Consider the following 25,784-nt stretch of genomic DNA (forward strand, 5'->3'; position numbering starts at 1 on the left):
CACCACCACCACTATAGTCAATCTCTACTACCAACCACCTCCATCATCATAACTAGCATCACCACCAACTATCACAGATACATCATCAGCGACTACACATTCTTTAGCCACCATCATTAACACCACCAACTATTAACATCAACCAACTTCATCATTACAATCACCAACACCACTATCAATCGTCATCATTATGATAATCACCACAACATCAACCATCTTCACCGTCATAACTATCACCACCATCATTATTAGCCACTAACAACAACTATTACCGTCACCACCACCGCTACAAACTATTTCCACCATCACTAATAAGTATAAGTGTTCCATTTTTTTTAATGAAATAATGATTTTATTTTATTAATTCTTTTGAAATATTTAATTAATTTTTATTTAAATCGTATATTTATTATGCACATATAAATAGATTATGTACATTCAAATATTGAAAAATAATTAGTTTTAATTATTCAATGTCCAAATCTAGAAACAACATTTTAATTATTCAAATGTACATTTAGATTTAGATGTCTCAATATTAATGAAAACAAATAAGCCCTTATATACCAACCATTTTACCATTATATTATTTGCTTGTTCATGAATCACTTTATTATTTAAAATAGTTGCAAGTTGCATTTGCCCTACATATATACAAAACTTGATAATTCATTACTATACACTCTGTACCATTTTGTCGGCAAGTTCTGTAGAGAATAGCAGAAGAAAAGTATAATTCAGGAAGCCTTCTGCTAGCCCAAGATCGTTAACTAATATCGGAAGACTCAATTAAAGAAGAGGAAACTAGAAAGGAGAAGGAATAATTTGGATAGGAGAACTTGGTTACAGAAGAAGACTCTTTAATTGGGTTGTTCTTGGGTTACTTACAAATGTACAAGACCACTCATATTTATACTTGTTCATGTATGGTTCTAGAAATTCTTGTAGATACTTCTACAAAGAAAATTCTAGTGAACTTTATCTTCTAGATATCTAGATATTTTTAAAGATAATTATCCTAGATATTATCCTACACTATTCTAGAAACATTACTAGAACAATCTATCATATTTCCAAAAAATCAACTTTAACTTTTTCACAAGTTCAAGTGAGTGGCCATGGAATTTATAAGTGTGCACAGACTATTGCCCCTCTCGCTTCTAACGCCTCAATAGAACCAAGATGAAGTTAAGAGAGTGCTTCCTAAAAGGATTTTAAAACAAATGATTGAGATTGAGGCTAGTGCAAAATCTCTATTCTTGTCCGAGTCTATCTTTCAGAGAGAACTTACCTCTTTCACGGTACCCACCTTCAAACAAACTTACACAAATTAAAATTAGTAGATATGTCAATCTTGATCTCGCCTGACTCAATGTACTCTTGAGCCATTCTTCACATACAAGAAAAAACTATCTATCTAATATACAAAAATTATGGCAATGTGTTCGTACATTGGACTCACTAAGGAAGTTAACGGATCTGGAAAAAAATGATGTTATTTTAAGAGTCAACTACATATTGAGTACAACTAATTTACTGAGATGAGGCGAGAACTGTCATTTTCATTGTCATCCAAAATAAGTTTCACTCCGTTGCTCTTAAGGCCGTTAACTATAGCCCAAACTTTTGTGCGATTCTTGAAACCTTTCTTCTCAACCTCCTTATTTACATTGACATGGATCCCGTTTACTTGCACTTGATCTAGACCCTCCACTTTGAGACGCATTGCCAACACTTCTCCTACGATTGCTGCAACTTTTGCATTGCAAGTTCTACCGCACTCAAGTGACTGTTTCACTGAATGTTCAACTGTTGATGATGTTGCTACTATTCGTCCGTTGTTTCTGTCTACCACATGGGCAGTGATGTACTTCAATGATATGAACAATCTTAACACATACCTCTTTAGCAACGTCATATTTCAAAAATCCAATCTGTTGAAAAGGAAGTTCTGTTAGCGAGATTAAATTTAGCATCTCCAGCAAACAGGTAAAAGACCATTTTTTTTTCTACAAAAAAATTATAAATTAGAGTTCAATTTTTGGCAAAAATCAGAGAATACTCGAAAGGTCTTCACCCTAGTCAAATATGTCCAATCAGTTGAGATTATGAAGAACTTAAAGACTATTGAGTTTCTTCCATAATTTTTTTTTTTAATGACCGCGATGTCCAAGACAACTTTTGCGCAACTCGACTAATTCCACGGGATATCTATCACCTTCCACAAGCAACAAATATCAGGTAACTCTGTCGGGAAGAATCACCTAGCATTTTTTTTTTGTCTCTACTGAGTTTTGAACCTGAGACCTCAAGATTCTCAACCACTTCATTGACCACTAGGCCACACCTTTGGGGTGTGGTTTCTTCCATAATATTGAATCAAAGTACTTTAAAATATTGTTTCTTTCCACATTCTCAACGGTAATTAGGAAGGTATAACTAAGCTCCACCTTGCACTAATGATCGACTCGATACTACTAAAAAACAAAAATTAGACGGACAAATTATGTATCTAAAGAACAAAATACGTCACTAAATGATGAATAATTGACGGATTATCAAAGGTTCTATAACAGCTAGTTGGTGACATTCCTTGGGAGTAAGTTATTAAGCTCCGCATCTCCTGTGTAGTAAGGGAGCTATTGCACAAGATCAGGTTTACCCAGTACACACTCAAATGGTTTCTCTAATAAATGGCATGATTTGGTACATTAGTTGAAACATAGAACTATTTCCCAAATTAAGGGTTGAAGTTGAAAACTCACAATATGAGGATAAAGATTCCATCTTTTCTGCCAAACCTTTACCGACATTATAGGACATTACAGAAGAATTGATTACTACAAAAATACTCAAATGCAGATTGATATAACTTTAAGTCATTAGCTTAAGTATAAGAGCTCATATATATATGTCATTGAATAACCATTGAAGGTTTCAAAAATAGCTCAATGGTGCATACTGGTTAAACCTGCTCATGTGCAATAGCTGGCAAATCACAGCAGAAAAGTAAAATGCACTAGGTAATCGCAGTGCAACGAGTCCTATGGGAAATCACTCACCCAAACTACAAATGCATGATCGGAGAAATTAAACAACAAATAACAATAAAAATTGAAGTTTAGCTTTCTCTATGCAGGGAGAGGAGTATTACAATTGAATTTACAAATCAGAGCTTATTATCGGATAAAAAGGCTTTTAGGGCTATTGCCTTGTGAGAGAAATATGTAGATACAGAATCGGAACTTACCACTTGATTTGACGGAGAAAGAGCCGGAGAGGAGGAAGCCCGCCGGGCGACGGAGAGTGGGGTGAATGCGCCGAAGTAGATTCGTAATTTCAAATTGGGGCTGATATCCATGTCCATATAACCCACTAATAGTATTTGGGATTTGAAATCCGTTGGGTCTGTCTTGATTCTAGTCAGGCCCAAAATATTGGGCATACTATTAAAATGCCTCGACTTTGATTAATGGAAGAATTATTGCAATTATAATAGCATATCCAATGTAATTTGCAAACACAAATCTTATTACTGTCTTGTGACGATAGATAAATTGTTTTGGAAGGGTATATTTGATATGTTCATCGACAACGAGGGTGAAATTAGCTAGATAATATAGCAGAGAACAAAACTGAACAGTAAAAAAATAGAGTATCAAAGTATTTGACCCTTTTCCTTATGTACTATTCTATCATCAAGGAAAAATTCCATAAGAAGTAGGAACAAAACACCAACTATTAAATTTCAATTCTTTCACTACTCTCATAATTTATGTGAGGCCTATTAATCTTACGAGGTGTCTCGTTGTCACTTATGGCTCCGGCATCAATCTTCTGTTGCTCATGTTCCATAGAAGTGCAGCATATCTTGAACGTAGAAAATCTGTATCAAAAATACCTGCTGAAATGCCTTGGCTGTGTAAGAGAAATACTTGACATATGCATGCAAGCATAAAAATACGACAGTCCCTGAAGCAACACATATGTTAAAAAAAAAAAAAACGTATCCAAAAAGAAGAAGAATATCTGAGGGTTAAAAATAAATGAGAATAATAAATTGTTGATAAAAACTTACAAGCTACCATGTGACTGTTGAGGTATATAATTGATGAAAACTATCTCAAAGAACCCATTTTCTATCTATTCCTTTGTTCTTGTAGTAGTCATTCATTGTTATTTTGAGAGGGATGAGCTGAGCCAACTTTTCAACTTCAAACTTATGGTTGCGATCATGGCCTGCTTCTCTATATGAGTCATAAACGTTGATACTTTTGTTATTAAGCGACACAAACAACCAATAACCAATCAAGTTTTTCCTTAACATGTACAGGGACAAAGACATGATCTACCAGATGTAATGGGATAGCAGCATAGAGTTTGTATCCTTTAATGTAGTCACCAATAACATGCTCCTCATCAACACAACTTTCCTCACTTTCTAAGTTGCATATTTGTTCCAAATTGATGAATTTTTTTTTACCTAATACACAATCCACAGTTGTGTATTTATACGCTCTCCCAACATCATACTTGACTTTCTTTCGCAAATAATAAAAAATAACGTTGATATGCTGAAAATAGGAAAAGAAGATATAAATTTATTAGTAATGAACAACAAGATATGTAATGCTTATCGAATCATTCAAGATTCAACAATTGTCATTTCATTGTGAATCCGATTCATATCATGTCTTGATAGACGAGGATTTCCCTTCTTGATTTCTTTTATATATTCTCTGCAGAAGTAAAACACATATATACTTAACAAAAGAACCTGTCAATATTATTACTTAATAATTAATTGTTATGCATGTTCAAGGATTTAATACTTACTCACGATATGGAGTTGTGGAGGCATAATTAAATAAAACATATTTGTGTGCTTGAGCATATGTAATGTCATCAAGAATAAACCCTCCAGATTCGTGATTTCATTAGACAAAGTATTATTTCTGAATGTTCGATTAGACTTTGTCTCTACATCATCTAAGTATCTTGAGAAGAACGTCATGCATTCTTTATGCATTGTCCCTCTGCATTTGAACCTTCTAGATGACTTCTACTCCTTACATAGTTTTTAAGACTAAGCAAGAACCAAAATAAAAAATTTCAAGAAGTTCAATACCATTCTTTAATTAAAATAAAAATAATAAAATGATACATTTCAATTGCCCACATTGAACGATATTGTGAAAGTCCCTCCAACATTGCTTCTTCAGCTAAATAGATGACTAGATGCTCCATGATATCAAAAAAAGATGGAATAAATATTCTCTCCAAATGACAAAGAGTTATTGCAACTCGATCTTTGAGCTTTTCTATTTCACTTATATTCATAACCGTTGAACAAATGCCTTTAAAAAATTAAAATTGCTTAATTCAATTAATGGCTTAAGAACATTAACTGACAAGAGATTCCTCAAGGCTATAGGAAGGAGTTGTTGCATTAAAATATGACAGTCATGACTCTTCAATCCATATATAGTGCGTTGTTTCAGTCTTTCAGATCAACACAATTTGAGATATTTGAAGTATAATCATCCGAAACTTTCACATCTCTTAAAACCTGTAAGAGCATTTCTTTTTACGTGCTACTCAATCTGAAACATGCAGGTGGTTTGTATATTTTAATTAAGTAGAGCTTTATATATTATTAAATGTTATTGAAATGTGTCAATTTATTGGTAAGTAATGCAAACCGTAAAGGATGATATTTTGAGCTAATTTTTTAATAAATAAAAGATATTTTTATTTTTTAAAATAAGCAAATTTTGAAAGTTCAGCAAAATAAGCAAAACAAAGGTGACAACTTTGTTTTTGTCCGAAACTCAGGCAGTTTTGAAGTAAGAAAAAACCATCTCCAAATTCTTCAAAACTAGGTTCAAATACAATCAATTACACATGCAATTATGGTGCTTATTCCTAAACAAATTTGAAAATTGGGGTTAGCTAGTACTCCCTCCGTCTCATTTTATATGTCATTCCTTTCTATAAATAGCTGGTCCATAATACTTGTCATTTCATAAAATCAATGCATAAATTACCATATTGTTCCTTTTTTACCCTTGTGAGTTGTTAGCCTTGAAAATATACATTTGACCAACTTAGAAAAGTTAAGTAAATGATTCATGTTCATTGGTTAAATTAATTAATTAAAATAAATTAATTCATATTCATTGATTGAAAGCTTGAGTTCCAAAAAAATTAAATAAGGGTAGAAGGGTAAAGTTACATCATTTCTTAATGCAAGTGCAAAGTAAAAAGGTGACATATAAAATGAGACGGAGAAAGTATTTTTTTTTTATAACTAGTGTTCGGGTCAATTTGCAAGCACATCATTGATTCCATGTGCACTTGCTACCAACAAATATACTATCTAATTTTGGCTATTGAAGCTTAGAAAGATAAAAATAAATTGGTTGTTTTGACTCGTGATTCTCAACTCACTTCATTGACTATTAGGTCGCACTCATGGATAACTAGGGTTGTAATGATTGGTTGTTGTGTTTTTTTCTCAGATTTGGAGCTTCATTGGGGATATTTTTTGGGGAAGTTACTCTGCCTGGGCTTATGGTAACAAAGTTGATTCACATAGCAAGAGCTACATTATTGAATTAAGTTGGAATTGTAAGTTATACAGTTAGGTAAGGCGCAGATTGAGCTTTTAGTTAATTCAAATATGGCTTAGCTTTCGGAGTTGAGTTAGCCCCACGCGTCATATATTTACATGATATCACTATTATGTATAGTTTTCTTGAAAGTATTTTTTGTCTAGCAATTTTTTTTAGGATAGCCAGTTGTGCGATAGCTGAGCTACATATTTATAATTGTTCATTACTGATGACTAATAAAATTATTAGTTGTCAAAATAGTATATTTTACCTTAGAATATTGGTTTCTCTTTCATGTTGAGGTGATTATTGTTTGTTTCAAAAAGCACATGTTTAATTGAAGTAATAATAATCTCTTTTTTTTTGGATTCTTCGATTGGTGTATGATAATCATATTGAAGTTCGATTAATTTGGCGTTGGAGGGTCCTATTTCATATACTAGTCTTCTACTTCCTTTAAAGCGTAGAGGTCTATTTTTCTTTGCATATCAATTATTTGGTATAAGTCATGATCAACTTCTTAATAGAATGGTCCATTTATAAATATTAATGGGGCTATGTTTTATCTTTTGAAAGTAGTGCATTCTTTTTATAAAGATATTTGAAAAAGAGAAAATTATCCAAAATTAAATGAGATTTATGAGATAATTGTGTGAAAAGCTAAACATAATTAATTGCTAAAAAGTACATTAACGTCAGTACATTTTATTTTATTTTGATTTGCCACCTGGTGTTTGATATTCGTATTGGAGTCAGACTAATATGGATTCGCGCCGCGTAGGGACTCATTTGAAAAATGCTCCCTACCAATAATTTTTTCATACCTAAGACTCGATCTTTAGAGATTATATAACTATAGCATAATTTGAAATTAGAGTAATGAATCAATTAGAAAGATCTAGTTAAAAGATAGTATTATTTAAATGAACACGTTACTTTAGCCTATTCTATCTTTTGGTATCCTTACAAACCTAAGAATAGGGTTGGAAATTCAAACAGTTGGAATTGAATATATGAATTTTTGAATTTATGAAATTAAAATCCAATTTTGTTTTATACCTTCACACAACATTATTTTATACCAAATTCTTTAAATAAATATATGTTTCATCTGCATACATGGAATTAAGCATAACAAACATAAAAGCAAAAAACTATTATTCTAAGAAAATATGATCAAGCTTCCAGAGATAGACTTTTCTCATGAAGATCTAAAGCCAGGCACACTTGTATGGAACCAAGTGAAAAGCCAAGTTCACAAAGCACTAGTAGAATATGGTTGTTTTAAAGCTTCCTTTGACAAAATTTCAATACACCTTAAAAAATCTATTTTTGAAGTCTCACAAGAGCTTTTTGATCTCCCTTTACAAACCAAACTTAAAAACATTTCAACCAGACCTCTTCATGGCTACATTGGACAGTGTCCTCAAATTCCACTCTATGAAAGCTTGTGTTTTGATGATGTTAACATCCACAATAAAGCTGAAAAATTCACTCAAACTCTATGGCCCCAAGGAAATTCTTTTTTTTGGTAAAACATTAATCTTCTCCATTAATTCTTATTATAACATGTCATTAATTTATTGTTATTATTTTAATTTGTATATGTGTTTGCTAGTAAAACTATTCAGTCATACTCAGAGCAACTATCAGAATTAAACCAGATAGTAAATAGAATGATTTTGGAGAGTTTGGGCATGGAAAAGTACATGGATGAGCATATGAATTCGACCAACTACCTTCTTCGATTGATGAAGTATAAAGCACCTCAAAGTAGTGAGACTGAAATGGGAATGAATGTTCACACGGACAGGAGCAATCTTACAATACTGTACCAAAATCAGGTAAACGGTCTTCAAATTTTAACCAAAGATGGGCAATGGATCAATGCTGATCCTACACCAGACACTTACATTGTCATGATTGGAGATCCACTACATGTAAGCTTTTTCAACTCATCAAAATAAAAATTGTTGAGCACCCAATATGTCGTTGAGCACCAAGAATATTCAAGATTTAATATATAATATTTTTATCAATATATAGTATAATTTTCTATATACACCTTATAATATCTATTCATTTTAACTAGTAATGATATGTAACATGCCTTTTCTTTAGATTACTAATTCCATTTTTATGGGTGATTATCGTATAACTATTTTTTTGAATGTGAAAATTCTGAATGAAAATATATATTTATAAACTCAAAAGTTCTATATATGTCTTTTATATATTTGTAGTTTTTATGTTTTTTTGTGTATTGAAAATACCTAGTAGCATTCCTATTTATAAAAGTAAAAACTAAATTATATTAGGACTAGGAACCACTCTGCCTAACAAATCCTAATTAAACATAAATAAGTAAATATCATAAATAACAAATCCTAATAAATGAAGTATTCCTACTCCAACTTTGAATTATTATTTTCAATATTCTCCCGTAATTCAAAGTTGTATACTCTTATCTCTTTCTTCTTGTCATTATTGTTGTATTGAAAAAACACTTTTCTCCAATCTTCAATTCTTTTCTTGTCATTGTTGTTGTATTGGAGAATTTCTTTTCAATCTTCAATTGTTGGAGTAGTTTTCTTCAATTCTCATTTACTTTTTTTTTGGGTTGTGTCAGAGCACTTTCTCTCCAACTGACGATATTTTTTTTCTTGGTTGTGTTGGAGCACTTCTCTCCAACTTCCAAGTGTTGGAACACTTTCTCTCCAACTCACGATATTTTTTCTCTTGGTTGTATTGGAACACTTCTCTCCAACTTCCAAGGTTGATGCCCTTCCACCAACGTTTTTTTTTTTTGGTGTTGGAGCACTCCCTCTCCAACTCTCGTTGATGCCCTTCCCATCAACTCTTTTTTTTTTGTTTTTTTTTTTTTACTTTCTTCAACTTTTAATTTAGAGAAGAGTTTCTTCCTCTTGTACTTGGTTGCACTTCTTTAAATCTGCAATATTTTTGTAAGTATTTCCTCGTAGCATGTTCTTTTCATGCATATATTATTCGTCCATCTTTTTTCAACATGATCATTGGCCAAACGGGCAACATATATGGATCATATCCGTCCGCCGGCAGTGGAAACTCTAGGATCTTCTACCAGTATTATAGAAGCTCTGATACTAATTTGAAGGAAAATATTTTATTTATAAACTCAAAAGTTCTATATGTTTCTATATGTTTTTGTGGTTTCTATGTTTTTCTGAGGAAAATATTTTATTTATAAACTAGGACTAGGAACCACTCTAATTAACAAATTCTAATTAAACATAAATAATTAAATATCATAAATAACAAATCCTAATAAATTAAGGATTCCTACCTCAACTTTGAATTATTATTTCCAACAAATCTTTTATATTTTTCTGTATATATATAAAAGTTCAAACGTATTTAACATTTTTTATTTTTAAATTTTAGTTTTTTTTTTGTAAAAAATATATATGAATGATTGTTTTTGTACGTAGGCATGGACAAATGGTCGGTTGCATGTACCTTATCATAGAGTGATTATGAGAGGAAAAGAAGCAAGATACTCAATTGGTTTTTTTTCAAGACCTAAATCTGGACACATAATAAAGGCACCAAAAGAGCTGGTAGATGAAGATCATCCTTTACTCTTTAAGCCATTTGTTCATGCTGAATACCTTGATTTCTGCTACCGTGCTTTCAACAACACTAAAGAAGGCATGGGATGTGAATCTATTCTGAAGACCTATTATGGTGTTTAAATTTAATTTACTTTAAATATGTTTACTAGTAGAATAAATATGTATGCTTCATGAGTATATGCTTTTGTTTTATGTATTGATCTGAAACTCTGAGTAGTAATATTGTTACACTAACTCAGAAAATCAATTATAAATAAAAGTTTGGTCACTTTTTTAATTCTCTGGACGATATATGACTCAAGGGGAGAATGTGAAAATGCAGACGAAAAACATAAGAAATTACACCAGAAATTTTCATCAAAATTTCAGATTAATAAAAGTTGTTGAGATATATACTATTAACCATGTGTTTAGATATAATATTTATTTATTCATTTTTAATAGATCATATATTCATTTATAGTGTATGTTTACTTATATAGTAGATGATTTAGTGTATAGAGTTTAAGCTTATACACAGAGGATTAAATCATCGGTTCTTATAAGTATAAAAAAAAATCTAAGATGAAAATTGGACATGTCATCGGTACGATTGTAGCACAATATTATATGTAGTTTATCTTGATTATGGGAATGGCATAGCTCCAACTTCTTGTGCTAGTCTATTTTGTGTGAATTGAACGAGACCGAGTAGAGATAGTTGATTTAGAGTGACTGACAAAAACATATTCTCTAAACTATTAAATGTACTCATATTCCTAATCCTGATAAAACTATTATGATCTGTATATGTTAACTATCGTTTTGATTTATTAAAATGTGATATTCTAAGATGAGTCAATATGTCTGATAGATTTGATGATGATAATCTATATTGGTGAAATTATAAGTTAGTTGATGGAATCCATGTCGATATAGAGATTGATGATATGCCTTTTTGAGAAGCTTATAAGTTTTCATCGTGTCAAACCTTGCAAGTGGATTATGAATCCAACACATCAAATAAGTTAAGCAGTGCTCTAAAGGAAATAGATCATTGAATTAAATTCGTCAATAATTTAATTTATTGATTAATATCTATAATCTTAACATGAGGAATTACATATGTGTTTAATGGGGAATTTCGAAATATAAATTGATCGAGGAGTGCAATTACGAATTTCTAGTGGAATGATTTGTAATTTAATATGGTAAGAATAATTCAAATCAATTATTTAGAATAAATTCCATAATAGAAAGCCTCAATAATTAGTTTTGTGGTCCCTACCGTGCCTATATTTAACTAGAACTCAGAATCTAGTCTAAGGAGAAAAGAGAGAAGTATGTGTCTTTCTCTATTCTAAGGAAAGGGAGAAGTACAAGTCTTTTCCTATTCTGAGGAAAGGGAGAAGTACACGTCTTTTTCTATTCTAAGAAAAGGGAGAAGTACATGCTTTTTTCTATTCTAAGGAAAGATTGTGTTTCTCCTCCTCCTTGGACTAGGAAGAAATCTCTATAAATAGTGATTCTAACCCTTGAAGGTGAATAGTTTTATATACGATACTTGTCCACCCAAGTATTAAGAGAGTTCGGAAGTGAAGTTGGGATCACTGTAGAACACTATAGAACTGCCGTCCAATTTGTGGACTAGCTTGTGGATTCGCTTGAAGGTTCTACCTTGTCGACTAACTTGTGGATTTGCTTGAAGATATCTGCTCACATTTCAAGAGGTAATTCTTGAATTAAATTTCAGAAAGTTTATGTGCTCTAACATGATTATACTTGTTCTAGCATAAACTATGTATTGTCTATTATTCATGTAAGTTGTATGATTTTGATATGCTTCCGTTGTGCATATAGTTTTCCAACAAAAGTATGGTTGTGGAAATCAGATTAATAAAAATTAATTAGAAAAACCAGAAATTTTCATCAAAATTTCAGAAACTACAACATAAAAAACTACTCTACACATAAAAATAAAAGACCAAAAACAAAAGAAATTACACCTCAAAAAGGTGCACCATACTTTTAAAATAGACAATTCACTATGTATCAATAATACAATAATTTTATTTTATTTTTTTAAAAAAATAATTTCTCATGCCTGAGGTGTTATATATCGAAAGATGCATACAATAAGGGAGCTTGGTCTTACCTCCGAATATAACACAAGGATTTAAAAAAATAGTCTTTATAAAAAGAGGGCAGGAGAAGCTGACTTAGACATTCCAATCCTGATAAAAGAGGACAACCTATCAAGCTAACTAACACAACAATTCAATCCTATTTAGCAATTCGTTTTGCATTTGTTATTGTGTATTACTGATATAGAGCTAATTTCGGTATCACCAGTTCGAGAAAATTTCAGAAATTTATGTATCATTGATACAGAGTGAATTTAATAAATTCTCAATCAATCTTAATAATTATCCAAATAATTTCATGATCCAACCCAACTACCCCAAGCACATCCCTAATAAATTTGTTATTTTATTTTTGAGTTCAATAGTTGCCCTAGCTTATGACTCGTCCTATCCAACATCTCAAGCTCCAAACGACCTAATTTTTTCAAAGTTGTTTTTGCTTGCTACTGCCTGCTGCTACCAATAACAATTTACCCTTTTTTTGCTTTGATTTTGTAATTAATTTCACCTCGGAGTAGTAATTTTTTTTAAAAAAAATATTTTAGAAAGATCGATCTAAATCGAGTTATACCTAAAAAAAAATCGAACCAAACTAATTTGGTATGATATTCAATGCACACTTTTCAATAATCGAAAAATGAAAAGTCGAATTAAAGTCTGAAAAGGACCGAACATCGACCCCTAATTTAATGGAGATGAAATGATAGAGAGTATTCAAATAATGAAAAATTATCAAAATAAAGTATAAATATGTCATTTTTATTTTTCACAAATCAATTATATTCAACAAAATTTTCTAACAGAATTACTTTTAATAAAAAATACAGAATCAATCATTCGTCACTAATGAGTCGTTGTAGTCTAGTGGTAAGTATTCCCGCCTGTCACGCGGGTGACCCGGGTTCGATCCCCGGCAACGGCGAATTGTTTTTCTTTTTCCTGGTTCGTACTTTTTTACTTATTTCATTTTCTTTTTTCCTAGCTTTTCCATAAAGTAATAAAGGCGACCAAACTTTTAAGAAATAGTGGAAATAAAGAAATAACGACAAAATAAAGTAGTAATCAAACTTAAAAAATAAGCAACTACAAGAGTACTAATTGTTGCGAGTAGTATTGTTTCTCTGAGTTAATATCTTAGATGGTCACTTAACTTCGAATAATTCACTTAGAAAGTCTCTCAACATTAAGTTGTTCATTTAGAAAGTCACTCAACTTTGTTTTATAACTCAAAAGTCACTCAACTATCGATATTTCACTAAAAAAGTCGGCCAATTAATTTAAATAATTTTTCATTAACTTTTATTTTAAACTATTTTTTAAAAGAAATAATAAGATATCTATTTTAATTATCTTATTGATCCGCTCCAATTATTTAATTATAATTTACTGAAAAAACGTACAACAATTGACCCAAAAAAACCTTTTCAGATCTAGTAATTGTATGACTAGTATTAAATATGTTAAAAAAATATTTTTTAAAAAAGGTTGGAATTGATAAAGAAGTAATTAAAAATTAACGCACAGTAGCAATGTTTTACTATTTTTTTTTAAAAAAAAAGGTAAAAACAAAAACTATATTTCAACAAAATCCAATAAAATAATTTAAATAAGCATCTTATTATTATTTTAAAAAATAGTTTAATTATTTTTCGTATTTTTACAAGATTTAATAAAAATATTATTTAAATTGATTGAGTGACTTTCTAAATGAAATATCAATAGTTGACTGATTTTTTAAGTGAAATACCAGTAGTTGAGTGACCTTTGAGTTATAAAACAAAGTTGAGTGACTTTCCAAGTGAACAACTCAAAATTGAGTGACTTTCTGTATTAGAAATAGACCACTATGGTATAAATAAATTAACCTTGTACATACAATATAATTTTTTTAATAAGGAATTATGATCCATCTATCTCTGCTCATTTGACAGATCTAGTTAAAAAGGTACAAATTTAGTTGAGCCCAATATATCTCTAACACGGATAAAGAAGATATAAATATGAAAATTCACTAGATATTTTAATAAATATAAAATTTTAAACTCAAATATTTGGATCCACTTCCGTCATCACAATCTTTAGTGGTGCATAAATGTTATCAATAATACTTTATTTTTTAATGTTGTAATTTATTATGTGTATTGACAGAAACTATTCAGTCATACTTTAGAACAGCTATCAGAATTAGACCAGACAATAAGAAAGATAATTTTGAAAGAGTTTAGGTGTTGAAAAGTACATGGGTGAACATATGGATTCGACCAATTACCTTCTTCGAGTGATGAAGTATAAAAAGACCACAAAGCAGTGAGACTAAACTAGCATCAAAGCTCACACAGACAAGAACATTGTTACCATATTATATCAAAATCAGGTGAGTAGTCTTGATGTTTTGACAAAAGATGGACAATGAATTAATGTTGATTCTACACCAGACACTTTCATTGTCATTATCGAAGATTCTTTATATATAAACTCTTCCAACTCATCAATGATATTTAAGGTTTGACTATTCTTTGTCTCGATTTATTTTAATAGTGTTTGATCACATATGGAATTTGAGAAAAATAATATTTTTTGTATAATCTAAAATAGTCATAGACATTTCTCGTTTATGTGACTTTACAACATTTATTAAGGATAAAATGAGAAGTTTAACATGAATTTGTCTCTAAATAAAGAAATATGAACATTCTTTTTGGATCATACTACAAAAGAAAATATTCTCACATAAGTTGCACAAATCGAATATATATATATATCTATTTATCTATAAAACATATCTTTTGACTTATATATAAACTCTAATTTTTTTCGTCAAAAAATACCGATCGAATATATATCTATTTATCTATAAAACATATCTTTTGACTTATATAATATATACAAACTCTAATTTTTTTCGTCAAAAAATGTCAACTAACCACCCTTCCATTGATATCACTCCACCACTAAACTGTAATGTTTTTGTAAATGTATCAACTGATTTAAACGAGTTGTGGCTTAGCTTTTTCAGGTTGTTAAGAACACATTTTATTGAATGATTACGTATAGTTATCTTTTAAGTGATTGTTTTGTACGTTGGCATGGGCGAATGCCCAATTGCATTCGCCATATCACAGAGTAATGATGAGAGGAAATGAAGCAAGGTATGCAGTTGGTTTGTTTTCAATACCAAAAGCTGGATACATGATAAAACACCAGAAGAGCTAGTAGATGAAGAACATTCCTTACTCTATAAGCCCTTTGATCATGTTGAATTCCTTGTTTTCTGCTACACTGAAGAAGGCCAAAGATGTGCATCTGCTCTGAAGACTTATTGTGGTGTTTGAATTTAATTTACTTTGATTATGTTACTAGCTAAGAGAATAAATATGTATGCTCCTTGTGAGTATATACTCCATCGATTCACTTTTATTTGTCACATTTCATTTCTCGAAAGTCAAATTGGGAATACCTACCAGGCTACTACCACTATACCACATTGACTTATCGTTGCTTTCTTAATTATGTGTTAAATATAAAAAATTTGATATCTCTCTTTCTCTTCGAGTGTAATGATAATTTATTTGTGATATTAAAAACGATACACTTATATTTTATCTTTCCATCTATTACGAGTGGTTGGAATGAAGCAATTGTGTACTAAACTTTTTTTTTTAGTTTTCTTCCCAATGTTCGATATTATTTTTGGGATCTAATTAATTTGAATTTGTAATAATTTCCTTTACTTATTCTCTTATTTTTAGAGAAAATAAAATGGGTCAGATCTGAATCGGTTCACATGGGCGATTCATGACCCGTGAAATTTGATCAGAAGAATTTGAAAGGTAGCTATTCTAAGTAATTCATTAGTAATTTGAATTTAGTCGTGATTCAATGTCAAATACACTAGTGGTCAATAGATTATGTACATTAAAATATTGAAAAAAAATAGTTTTAATTATTCACTTTTCAGATCTGCAATATTCAGACGTGCATCCAAATTCTAACATATGTATCAATGTTAATGCAAATGAGGACTTATATTCCAACCATTTTACCGTTATATAATTTACTCATGAGTCACTTTATTTTTAATTTAAAATAGTTGCAAGTTGTAGTCGCCTTATATACATACAAAAGTTGATTTTCTTTACAACACACTCAGATCTATCATTTATTTTTTTGTCAATGGCTATCAATAACTCATCAGGGGATAATCTTCAGCTCAATGAAGTAATTGTAGCGATGGTTCCATGGCCTGAACATGGCCATCTCAACCCACTATTTCTCCTTTCTCGCTTCATTGCTTCACACAACATTCCTGTACACTTCCTCTGTCTCACTGCTCGAAACCACGATTTGAAGAAACGCCTTCAAGGTGTTCGACGAAATGTCACTGATGAAAATTTGCATTTCTGTGACCTCTCAGTACCTAAAACTGAGGCAGAAAGTGATAAGGATTTGTTGTTGGAAAACCTAGGGAAGTCTATTTGTGAAAAATGTCATTTACTCTCGAAAAATACTAAAAGATTGGTCATCATTAATGATTGTTTGATGATAACTTATATAAGGGATCTGCATTCAATACCCAACATCAAGTGTTATTCTTTTCACTTCTTTTCATCTTTCGTTAGGTATTCGACTTTCCGACAAATTCTTCATATAGTTGATGAAGATCAAGACAAGTTGGTTCAGGAGCTAGGCGATGAGTTTCCAACGGTGGAGAGCACTTTTGGGCCACATCTGGAGGAGTATATACAAGAAGAACGTGAATGGAAGCTAAATTCTGGAGTTGTCTTGAACTCCTTCAGAGAATTGGAAGACAAGTATCTTGATTCATTTGCCATTCATGCAGAGGATATTACGCCGGTGTGGTGTCTTGGTCCATTTCACATGCTGCTCGAATCATCAGTTGATTTGTTGAATAGGAGTGCTCAACATGTGTCCCTGGAATTTCTCGACAAGCAAGATGCTAACTCTGTAATATTCGTGTCATTTGGGACAACCACTACATTGTCACAAGAGCAAGTCAATGAGCTCGCGCTTGGTTTAGAACAGAGCAGCCATAAATTTATATGGGTAGTAAGAGATGCAGATGATGAAAGGTTGGACACGGAGAATAATTCCGAGGGGAAAGATGGGAAGGTTGTATTGCCAGAAGGATTTGAAGAAAGAGTGGAAGGAAGAGGAATGGTGGTGAGAAATTGGGCGCCTCAATTGGAAATCTTGGGACATCCATCAACAGGTGGGTTTATGAGTCACTGTGGATGGAATTCTTGTATGGAAAGTATTAGCATGGGAGTTCCCATAGCATCTTGGCCTGTCCATGTTGACCAGCCTTATAACACGGTGTTCATAACGAACGTGTTGAAGATTGGAATCTCTGTATGGAAATGGAGTCGCAGAGAGGAAATAGTACCAGCTGCAGCAATTGAGAAAGCTGTCAAGACGTTGATGGGTACGCCAGAAGGAGAAGAGATGAGGCAGAGAGCGGTGGAGTTGAGTAATAAGATCAAGAACTCTGTTAGCCATGGAGGACTTGCACGCAAGGAGATGGAATCTTTCATATCTAATATTACCGATAACTAAATTCCATTGCGAATCTCAAAATGTTATGTTGTATTTGGCTTTGTTAAATTTCTCATATTCGATTATGTAAACTTTGGGAATAAGACCTTTGTTTAATCTTCAGATTTTTGTACTCAATTTGAGGTTGGTAAGCTAATGGATATGTTTATACTGGCTTTTTAAAAACTGTATTAAAATTTAAAAGCAGACTTACTATCTAGTTGTGACAATATTGAGTAAAAATTGCTTATTCAAAATAACTCAATCAACTTTTATCACGAAACATGGCCAATCGATCAAACTTATTGCCGGCGAAGTAAATTTTAAGGCAACGAGCCACACTCCACCCAATCAAATGGAAGTCCCTTTCAGTGTAATCCTTTGGGTCTGTTATTTCTACCACTTCAGTAACAAGAAATGAATTGCCGGCAACTTTTGTTTAATTGGTCCCATTTTGCTGCCGAAGTTGATGACCACATTCAAGATTTTAAAATTCGACTTGCATTGTTAAAGTAAATACTCTAATATATCAATAAGATTCAAAATATCAAGATGAGTTCATATCCAAATTTTGAGACGGTCTAGAGGAGATTTGAGTTGGTAGTAGTTGGTATGACTCATATGAGTGTGAGAGGCGTCTCATATTTTCCTTTGAGATTAGAGATATTCGACCAGATAAAACACCAGGCAATCCACTTGCTTTGCTGTTTAAAACGGGGGAATTGTATAAGTTGTTGCAAACCAAAGCAAACACTTTGTTCATGTTCAGTGTGCATCGATCTAAACCTTAAATTGACATACCTAGACCCAAGAACATCTTATTTACCTTCCATGGCACCCCAACAAATGAAAGACTAGGCGCGAAGGTTGGTGGCAAAATGTGCTTACTTTCAATCTGAGTGATGTTCGAACTCAGACACGCTGGAAAGAATGATAATTTCGTTCGAGCTTCAAACCAACAAGGCAAGAAGCTCACTTGTTTAAGCAGCGTCATTAATATTAAAAAATTTCAACTAAAGCAGTGTCGGTTGACACTTCTTCACATAGGCTTCATTCGTTTGCATTTAATGAAGTTTTGAATCTAAATAGCTCAGACATTAGGCCATTAAATGCGTTTGTTTTTTTTTTTATAATGAGTCTGAAAGCATCTCATTCGTTCAAATCTTTGAGAGAGTCTTATTTCTATTTTGACTTTTTTTTATAACACTAATTTATTTCTCTGTAAAGCCCAAACATCAATATTTTTCTCTCTATATATGTTGCCTTTCTTTTCCCTCTCTCCATTATCAATATACATCATTATTTTTCTCTCTATATGTGTTGCCCCTCTCTCCACCTCTCTCTCCATTATGAACGTCTGCACCTTCTCTCTTTCAAACGGGTGTTGAATTCTTCCCCTCTTGAACAGGTAAGTTTTTAAAACTTTTTATAAGTACTTTATTTATTAATGGGAAAAGGGTCTAATACCCATCAACTTTGTCATTTAGAACTGATATACCCCTTGCTATGAAAGTGACTCATATATACCCCTACTGTTATACAAATGACTCACATATACCCTTTTCCTCTAACGGAATTAAAAAAAAGTAATTTTAGTTTAATTTTTTAATTTTTTAAAAAAAATATAATCCCATATGGGTATATTTAATCCTCCTCAAACATGTATTATTTTTTTAACTTTTTTTTTTGTTTCATATTTAGATTTATTATTTTGATGATCAAATTTATTTAAGTTTCGCTAATATTCTTATAAAATTTATTATAGATGACCCAATTTTTTCTTCAAATACAAAAACTAAATTACAATATATCCGAAAAAAATAGTTTTAAATTATAATATAGCAAAAAAAAAATAGTTTTAAATTTTTTTCTTTACACTAAGGAATGAAAGAAAAAAAAAATAAGAATAAGAAACTCAAATAATGATAATCAAGAAGTCAAAAAATAATTTATGTCCGAAAAAAATTATAACATACCTTGAAATTTGCTAGAAAAATCATATATACCCCTAAATGATTTTTTTAAAAAAATCAAAAGTCAAAAATATAAATTTAAAACTAATTTTTTTCACTTCCATTAAATTAAGGGTATATGTGAGCTCATTTTGGAACGGTAGGGGTATATGTGAACCGTTTGTATAACTGTAAGGGTATATATGAGCCACTGTCATAACGAGGGGCATATCAGCTTCAAATAACAAAGTTGAGGGGTATATCAAACTCTTTTCCCTTTATCAATTTCTATATTCAAAATATTCTTGGTGTTACTGTTTGCTTCTCAAGAACTCTGAAATTTTACTTACAATAGATTTTGTTTATAAAATTAGTAGTTTCGTGTGTGCTTATTCGATAATACAAGTTTGTGCTAGTTTTATGGAATAAGATTACACGAATAAAAAAAAAATTCCTTTCAATTTCTTTATTTTCTAGACCCATGATGGTTGATGGCATGTTGAGATATAGTTATCACGGGATAAACAAAGTTTTTGTGAGTGATAATGGTAATGGATATAGTTATCACGGGATAAACAATGCAAATGACAAAGATACCCTTAAGGTCTCTCAAACCCTTTTTTACAACTAAATAAGGTGGATGATGTTTTTTGTAAATAAGTAACTTTCTTTTTAGAAATTATCCCATGCACTTTTTTTTTATAAAAACAAATCAAACAACTAATAAAAAAATAATATTATAATAGCTAATTCCGACTAATCAATCTCAATATAACTAAAGTCTAACCAAACAAACCCTTAATTCGTTATTTTTCAGTATAAAAAAAGGTAGAAGCAAAGAAGGGAAAACACCAGATCATTTTTTATTATTATTTTAAAATTTGACTAATCTGAATTCGCGTAGAAAAATTAGTGTTCCTTCTGTATCAAAGACCACTAGATATATATGGACCCAAATATATTTACTAATAAACTTAAAATCATACTTCAAAGTCTAAAATTATAAAGAATACCATGACCCCACCTTTCTTCAATTTACTGAATTCCAACTGAAAAATAAAGCAAAAATAAAAAAATAAAAAATTCACTAAGCATTTTGCAAATCAAATTTTGAAAATGGCCTTTTTGCCAAATCTTCTCACGTAAGTTGAGCGATTAGGGTTTTAATTAATTAAGTGATTACAAAAAAATCAGAAATAGCAAAGATAATAGACATAATAAGGCTTTATAGTTGTAGTTTCGGTAATTACACTTCATAGCTATAGTTATGTTTGCTATGGAGGTTGCGCTTTGTATAGTTCGCTTGCGAATATACAAACATGGTAAGTATATACAAATTCCGTATTTATACATTTAGGAGTTTTCAGAACTCCGTTTGTATATTTTGCTTGCCAATATACAAACATGGTAATTTATTAGTATAATTTACATAAATCTCATAATGTTAAGAGTTAATTACATTATTTTCCTACTATTTTCCAAATCACAAGAAGCCCTTAAAATTTATGGATTCTGGATATATACATCACTGGAATTTCGGATACATCACTAGACTTCCGAATACATACATCACTAGACTTCCGAATAAATAGGAGAGGGGAGGGATGTATCAGAGAAGGGATAGGGCATCCGGATACATAGGAGATGAATGCATCAAAGAGGGGAGGGATGTATCCGGGAGGGAAGGGATGTATCAGAAAGGTAAGGACGTATCTGAGAGGGAGATAGAGATGTATCAGCAAGAGCGGAGTGGTGTATCAAAGAGGGGATTTTTAAAAAAAAATTAAATGATAGGAAATTTTAGAGCTTATGGTAAAAATAAGATGTGTATTTAGGAAAATTTTCCAATTTAGTATGAATTTTTCAAAAATAGTATACAAATTAAATAGCTAGGATAAACACATGCAAATTTTAGATTTATACCATTAGGAACCGAATTATACAAATTCTGAATTTATACAATTAAGAAACCGAATAGCAAAAGTTCACGAAACTATAGCTACAAATTAAAAATAATTAAAACTATTAACTATATTACATAATATACTCTAGATATTTGTCATTTTACTTAATTTTCCCTTACAAATTCACCCTATAATCAATAATATATATTGAGATTATAATAAATTAATTCATTTGTTAGTTAGTTAGGTAGTTAGTATTTCTGTTAATTGATTCATTCAAGTAGTTAGTTGTACGTGTATAAATAGTGACTTTCAGCTCAATGATAATCAGTTTGCATTTTCACAATTCAGTTTCCTCTTTTCCTCTATTCTTGTCCATATTCATCTGCAAGCGCAGAGTCTCCTGCCATGGAGTTCTCAGTCGTTTGAGTCATAATCTCTACAAGTATTTCCGTTAATTTGTTTATTCAAGTAGTTAGTTGTATGTGTATAAATAGTGACTTTCAGCTCAATGATAATCAGTTTGCAATTTCACAATTCAGTTTCCTCTTTTCCTCTATTCTCGTCCAGATTCATCTGCAAGCTCAGAGTATCCTGCCATGGAGTTCTCCGTCGTTTGAGTCATAATCTCTACATGGTATCAGAGCGAGGGATCTTCATTCCTCACTGATTCACCTCGCAATTCGTTAATTTAATTTTGACAATCTTGAATCGCACTTCGCGATTTTGTATTCCGAGAGCTCACTCGCAATTCGTAATTTCACATTTATGTAATCTCATTCTCCTTCTCCTTCTTCATTCATCAATGGCTGAGGAAGATCAATTGCCTGCTGTAGTTCAGGATTTAAGCAATGCTATGTACATGCACCCATCGGAAACTGCTAGATCTTCAATTACTTCAGTTGTTTTCGATGGAACTGAGTATTGATCATGGAGACGTGGTATTCTTCGAGCTCTTTCTGTGAAGAACAAAACAGGCCTCATCAATGGTAAAATTCCAAAGCCGGACTTCACCTCACCTGTGTTTGCTCAGTAGGAATGATGCGACGACATGGTAACCTCTTGGCTTTTGAACTCTCTGTCCAAGGACATAGTTGATAGCCTGCAATACGTGAACAATGCTAAGGAATTGTGAACAATTCATCTTTTGGATACTTCACATGATCATCTAGTCATTCAGGATCATCTAACCCTTCAAATCACAACAAGGCACACTTATTTTGTGATTACTGTAAGAAGTTAGGCCACACTGAAGAGAAATGCTATAGGTTGCCTAGCTTTCCCCAGGATTTTAAATTTACCAAAGGCAGACGTGCAGGAGGAACAACAACAAATGTACTTGGAAATACTGGAGGGTTGTTGGATGAAAATTGTGAGAATGGACATTTGAAAGGATCAAACCACACTTTAACTCATAGTCTCACACAAGATCAGTATAATCAGTTACTCAATCTACTGGGGAGCATTCATATTCATGGAGCAGGAACAAGTGATGGTCACAAAGAATCTACAAATGACCTCAACAATGCACATGGAGCTGTGAACCTTGTTGACATCCAATTTTGGACCTCCACAATATATATATATATATATATATATATATTATCGATCTTCTTAAATTCCAAACGATTTGAAATAATTGACTTTATAAAATTCAAAATATTTTTTTTTCTTTTCAAGTTGTTTTAAATAGTTTTCACTTTTTATAATTTTAAAATAATATATAGATTTTAAATAATTATGTATTAATTAGTATATTTTATGAATATTCGAAATTGTCTCAAAAGATTTTAGTTTTAATTAAATATTTTGTCAATTAGTTTGATTTAAGTAATAGTTTATATTTTTAAATTAATTATTTTACAATTAAGTTAAATATTTTATTTTTTTAAGATTAAGAAGCTCGTTAATTAATTTCTTATTAATTCATCTTATTCAACTTTTAGCCGAATCACCAACTAAACCCAATTTGGCTAGATTGTTAACTCCAAGTGACTACGATTAAAATTCATATGGTCATTATCTCAATCCCAATTCCTCACCTCATTTCAACCCATTTAAAGAACCAGCTTTGGGCCATTTTAATCCGGCCCAACAGCACAACCCCCTTTTTAATTGGGAAAATTACGTAGCTAAGCAAATTTATACTACTTAATTGTGTATCATAGCTAATGTTTGTTTATATTACCATTCACAGCCATTTAATCTCGGTAATTACGTTTTTCAGTTCTTCTTAAATGTATAACCGTGTACAACACTCTTTTCCTTATATAAAATGGATCCATTCTCTCTCTTCAAAAACTTTCCCTTATTTTCTCCTTTATTCTCTCAATTAAAATTGATTTCAAATTTTGAAATTTTCATTCATTTCCTACCAATCGTGATTCCTGATTTATAGGTAATTGATTTACAGTTAATTACTCTTGACATTTTTTTTTTTGCAATTTCATCTTTTTCCGATTTGTATTCGTATATCACTGAGATTTCTTTTGATTCTTCAGATTTGTATATCTAAAGATGAAGATGGTGTAATAGTTGAGGTAATTTGTATAAAATTATTTGTATAAACTTTTGAAGTTTGGATCTACAATTTATTGTATGTTTTCATACAAATCCATATTTTGTTTAACCGAATTCAATTGTATATTTATGTGGTAAAACGAAATCTCATTTTAGTTTTTCAAATAAATTACATTTTACTGTATTTCTTTGTATTTGGGTTTGGTTAGGGTCAAATCTGTACCCATAGTTGTATAATAATTGTATAATTGTTATTCAAATTGTATAATATTATTTGTATAAACTCTTCAAGTTCGGATCCACTGTTGTATATTTGTTGTTTTCATATGTACTCTTGAGGTTTGTTGTTTGTATAAATTCACATATTCGTAAATGCATTTTCTCTAAAAACTACCCCCTCGATAACGTAGTCAATGTAACAGTTTGCATCATCCCATTTTTCAGAATATATTACCAAAATATTGATGGAAGACATTCATGTACAGATAGAAATAACTCATGTATACATATACAAACAGGAATTCAAAAATATACAAACACACATTCAACAGACAACTTTTCCACAAAATAAATAATGTAAAATTATACATATACAAATATACAAGTCAACAATCAAATTATACAAGTCCACAAATCAAATTTATGTCAATTATACAACTACAAACGTAATTAGTTAACTTATACAAACAACTTTTCCACATAATTTCCACCCAACAATCAATTATACACATACAAATACTAATTTCATCAAGTGTAATTATACACATACAAACACTAAGTTATACGATTCTACAAATAATGTAAAATTATACAATACAAAACATACAAGTCTATAAACAATCATTGATGATTATACAATTACGAACATATACAATTTGACATAAACTATAGTAGATTATACAATTGATTTCTATTTTTATACATTTACGTACTTAAATTGTAGATATCAAGTTGTATGTCTCGATCAATTCAAATACAATTGAAAACAGATTCTTCACCCGAAACTCCAATTATCAATGGAGTAATTATACAATCACAGATAAATTTAGTTAATTCTCGGTTTATTAAAATACAATTGTAAACAACTGTTAGAATGAAACTCCAATTATTAATGGAGAATTTATACAATTACATATACAAATCAGTTCAATTGCACTATTTTTTCAAGTTCTTCATCTACATAAATGCAAATAAAAAACACGAATCAATGCAAATCAAATATACGTTTCTAGCCGAGAAAATTGAGTTGTCGTCGAGATTCGATTGGATGTGCTAGGATGAAATCAATTGGGTTGTACGAAGAAGATATAACTGGTAGGAAAGTCTAACGAGATAATATTCTGTGAATTAAGGAATTTTATACCTTTTCCTAGCCGAGATCACCGCCATAGCTTTCAAAAATTTGAATTCAATTTTGTAAAAACTTTGAAGAAAACAGAATTGCACAGCCGATCACCAATGTAGCAACTTAAAAATATAGCTACTATTAATAATTATGAAAACTTTA

General features: G+C 31.1%; 4 protein-coding genes, 1 non-coding gene and 3 pseudogenes across 5 annotated transcripts in view; 5 read left to right on the top strand and 3 right to left on the bottom strand.

Moving 5' to 3' along the window:
- The window catches only part of LOC125875055 (inactive poly [ADP-ribose] polymerase RCD1-like), a 485,870-nt gene that overhangs the window by 167,061 nt on the left and 293,025 nt on the right, over positions 1-25,784 (top strand). The gene's annotated exons all lie outside the window — the stretch shown is intronic.
- LOC125875097 (dolichol-phosphate mannose synthase subunit 2-like) overlaps positions 1-25,784 on the bottom strand; it is a 250,508-nt gene that overhangs the window by 33,835 nt on the left and 190,889 nt on the right. The gene's annotated exons all lie outside the window — the stretch shown is intronic.
- LOC125873519 (uncharacterized) lies at positions 28-1,918 on the bottom strand. Its single transcript, XM_049554442.1, has 3 exons — positions 1,538-1,918; positions 1,292-1,309; positions 28-129 (listed from the first exon to the last, which is right to left on the bottom strand). The coding sequence occupies exons 1-3, from the start codon at positions 1,916-1,918 to the stop codon at positions 28-30; spliced, it is 501 nt and encodes a 166-aa protein (XP_049410399.1).
- On the bottom strand, positions 3,816-5,247 carry LOC125873520 (uncharacterized; annotated as a pseudogene).
- Positions 5,672-10,366, top strand: LOC125873521 (probable 2-oxoglutarate-dependent dioxygenase AOP1; annotated as a pseudogene).
- LOC125873522 (probable 2-oxoglutarate-dependent dioxygenase AOP1.2) lies at positions 13,195-15,680 on the top strand (annotated as a pseudogene).
- Positions 13,199-13,270, top strand: TRNAD-GUC (transfer RNA aspartic acid (anticodon GUC)). Its single transcript has one exon. It is a non-coding gene; the product is annotated as a tRNA-Asp (tRNA).
- On the top strand, positions 16,502-18,024 carry LOC125875065 (zeatin O-glucosyltransferase-like). The gene has a single exon (XM_049556133.1). The coding sequence runs from the start codon at positions 16,522-16,524 to the stop codon at positions 17,920-17,922; it is 1,401 nt and encodes a 466-aa protein (XP_049412090.1). The 5' UTR covers positions 16,502-16,521; the 3' UTR covers positions 17,923-18,024.

Source organism: Solanum stenotomum, chromosome 8 (assembly GCF_019186545.1).
Source record: "Solanum stenotomum isolate F172 chromosome 8, ASM1918654v1, whole genome shotgun sequence".
Taxonomy (NCBI): Eukaryota; Viridiplantae; Streptophyta; class Magnoliopsida; order Solanales; family Solanaceae; genus Solanum; species Solanum stenotomum.

Excerpts from the sequence above, each read along its gene's own strand:
- LOC125873519 (XM_049554442.1), bottom strand. The coding sequence starts at position 1,918 with ATGACGTTGCTAAAGAGGTATGTGTTAAGATTGTTCATATCATTGAAG.
- LOC125875065 (XM_049556133.1), top strand. The coding sequence starts at position 16,522 with ATGGCTATCAATAACTCATCAGGGGATAATCTTCAGCTCAATGAAGTA.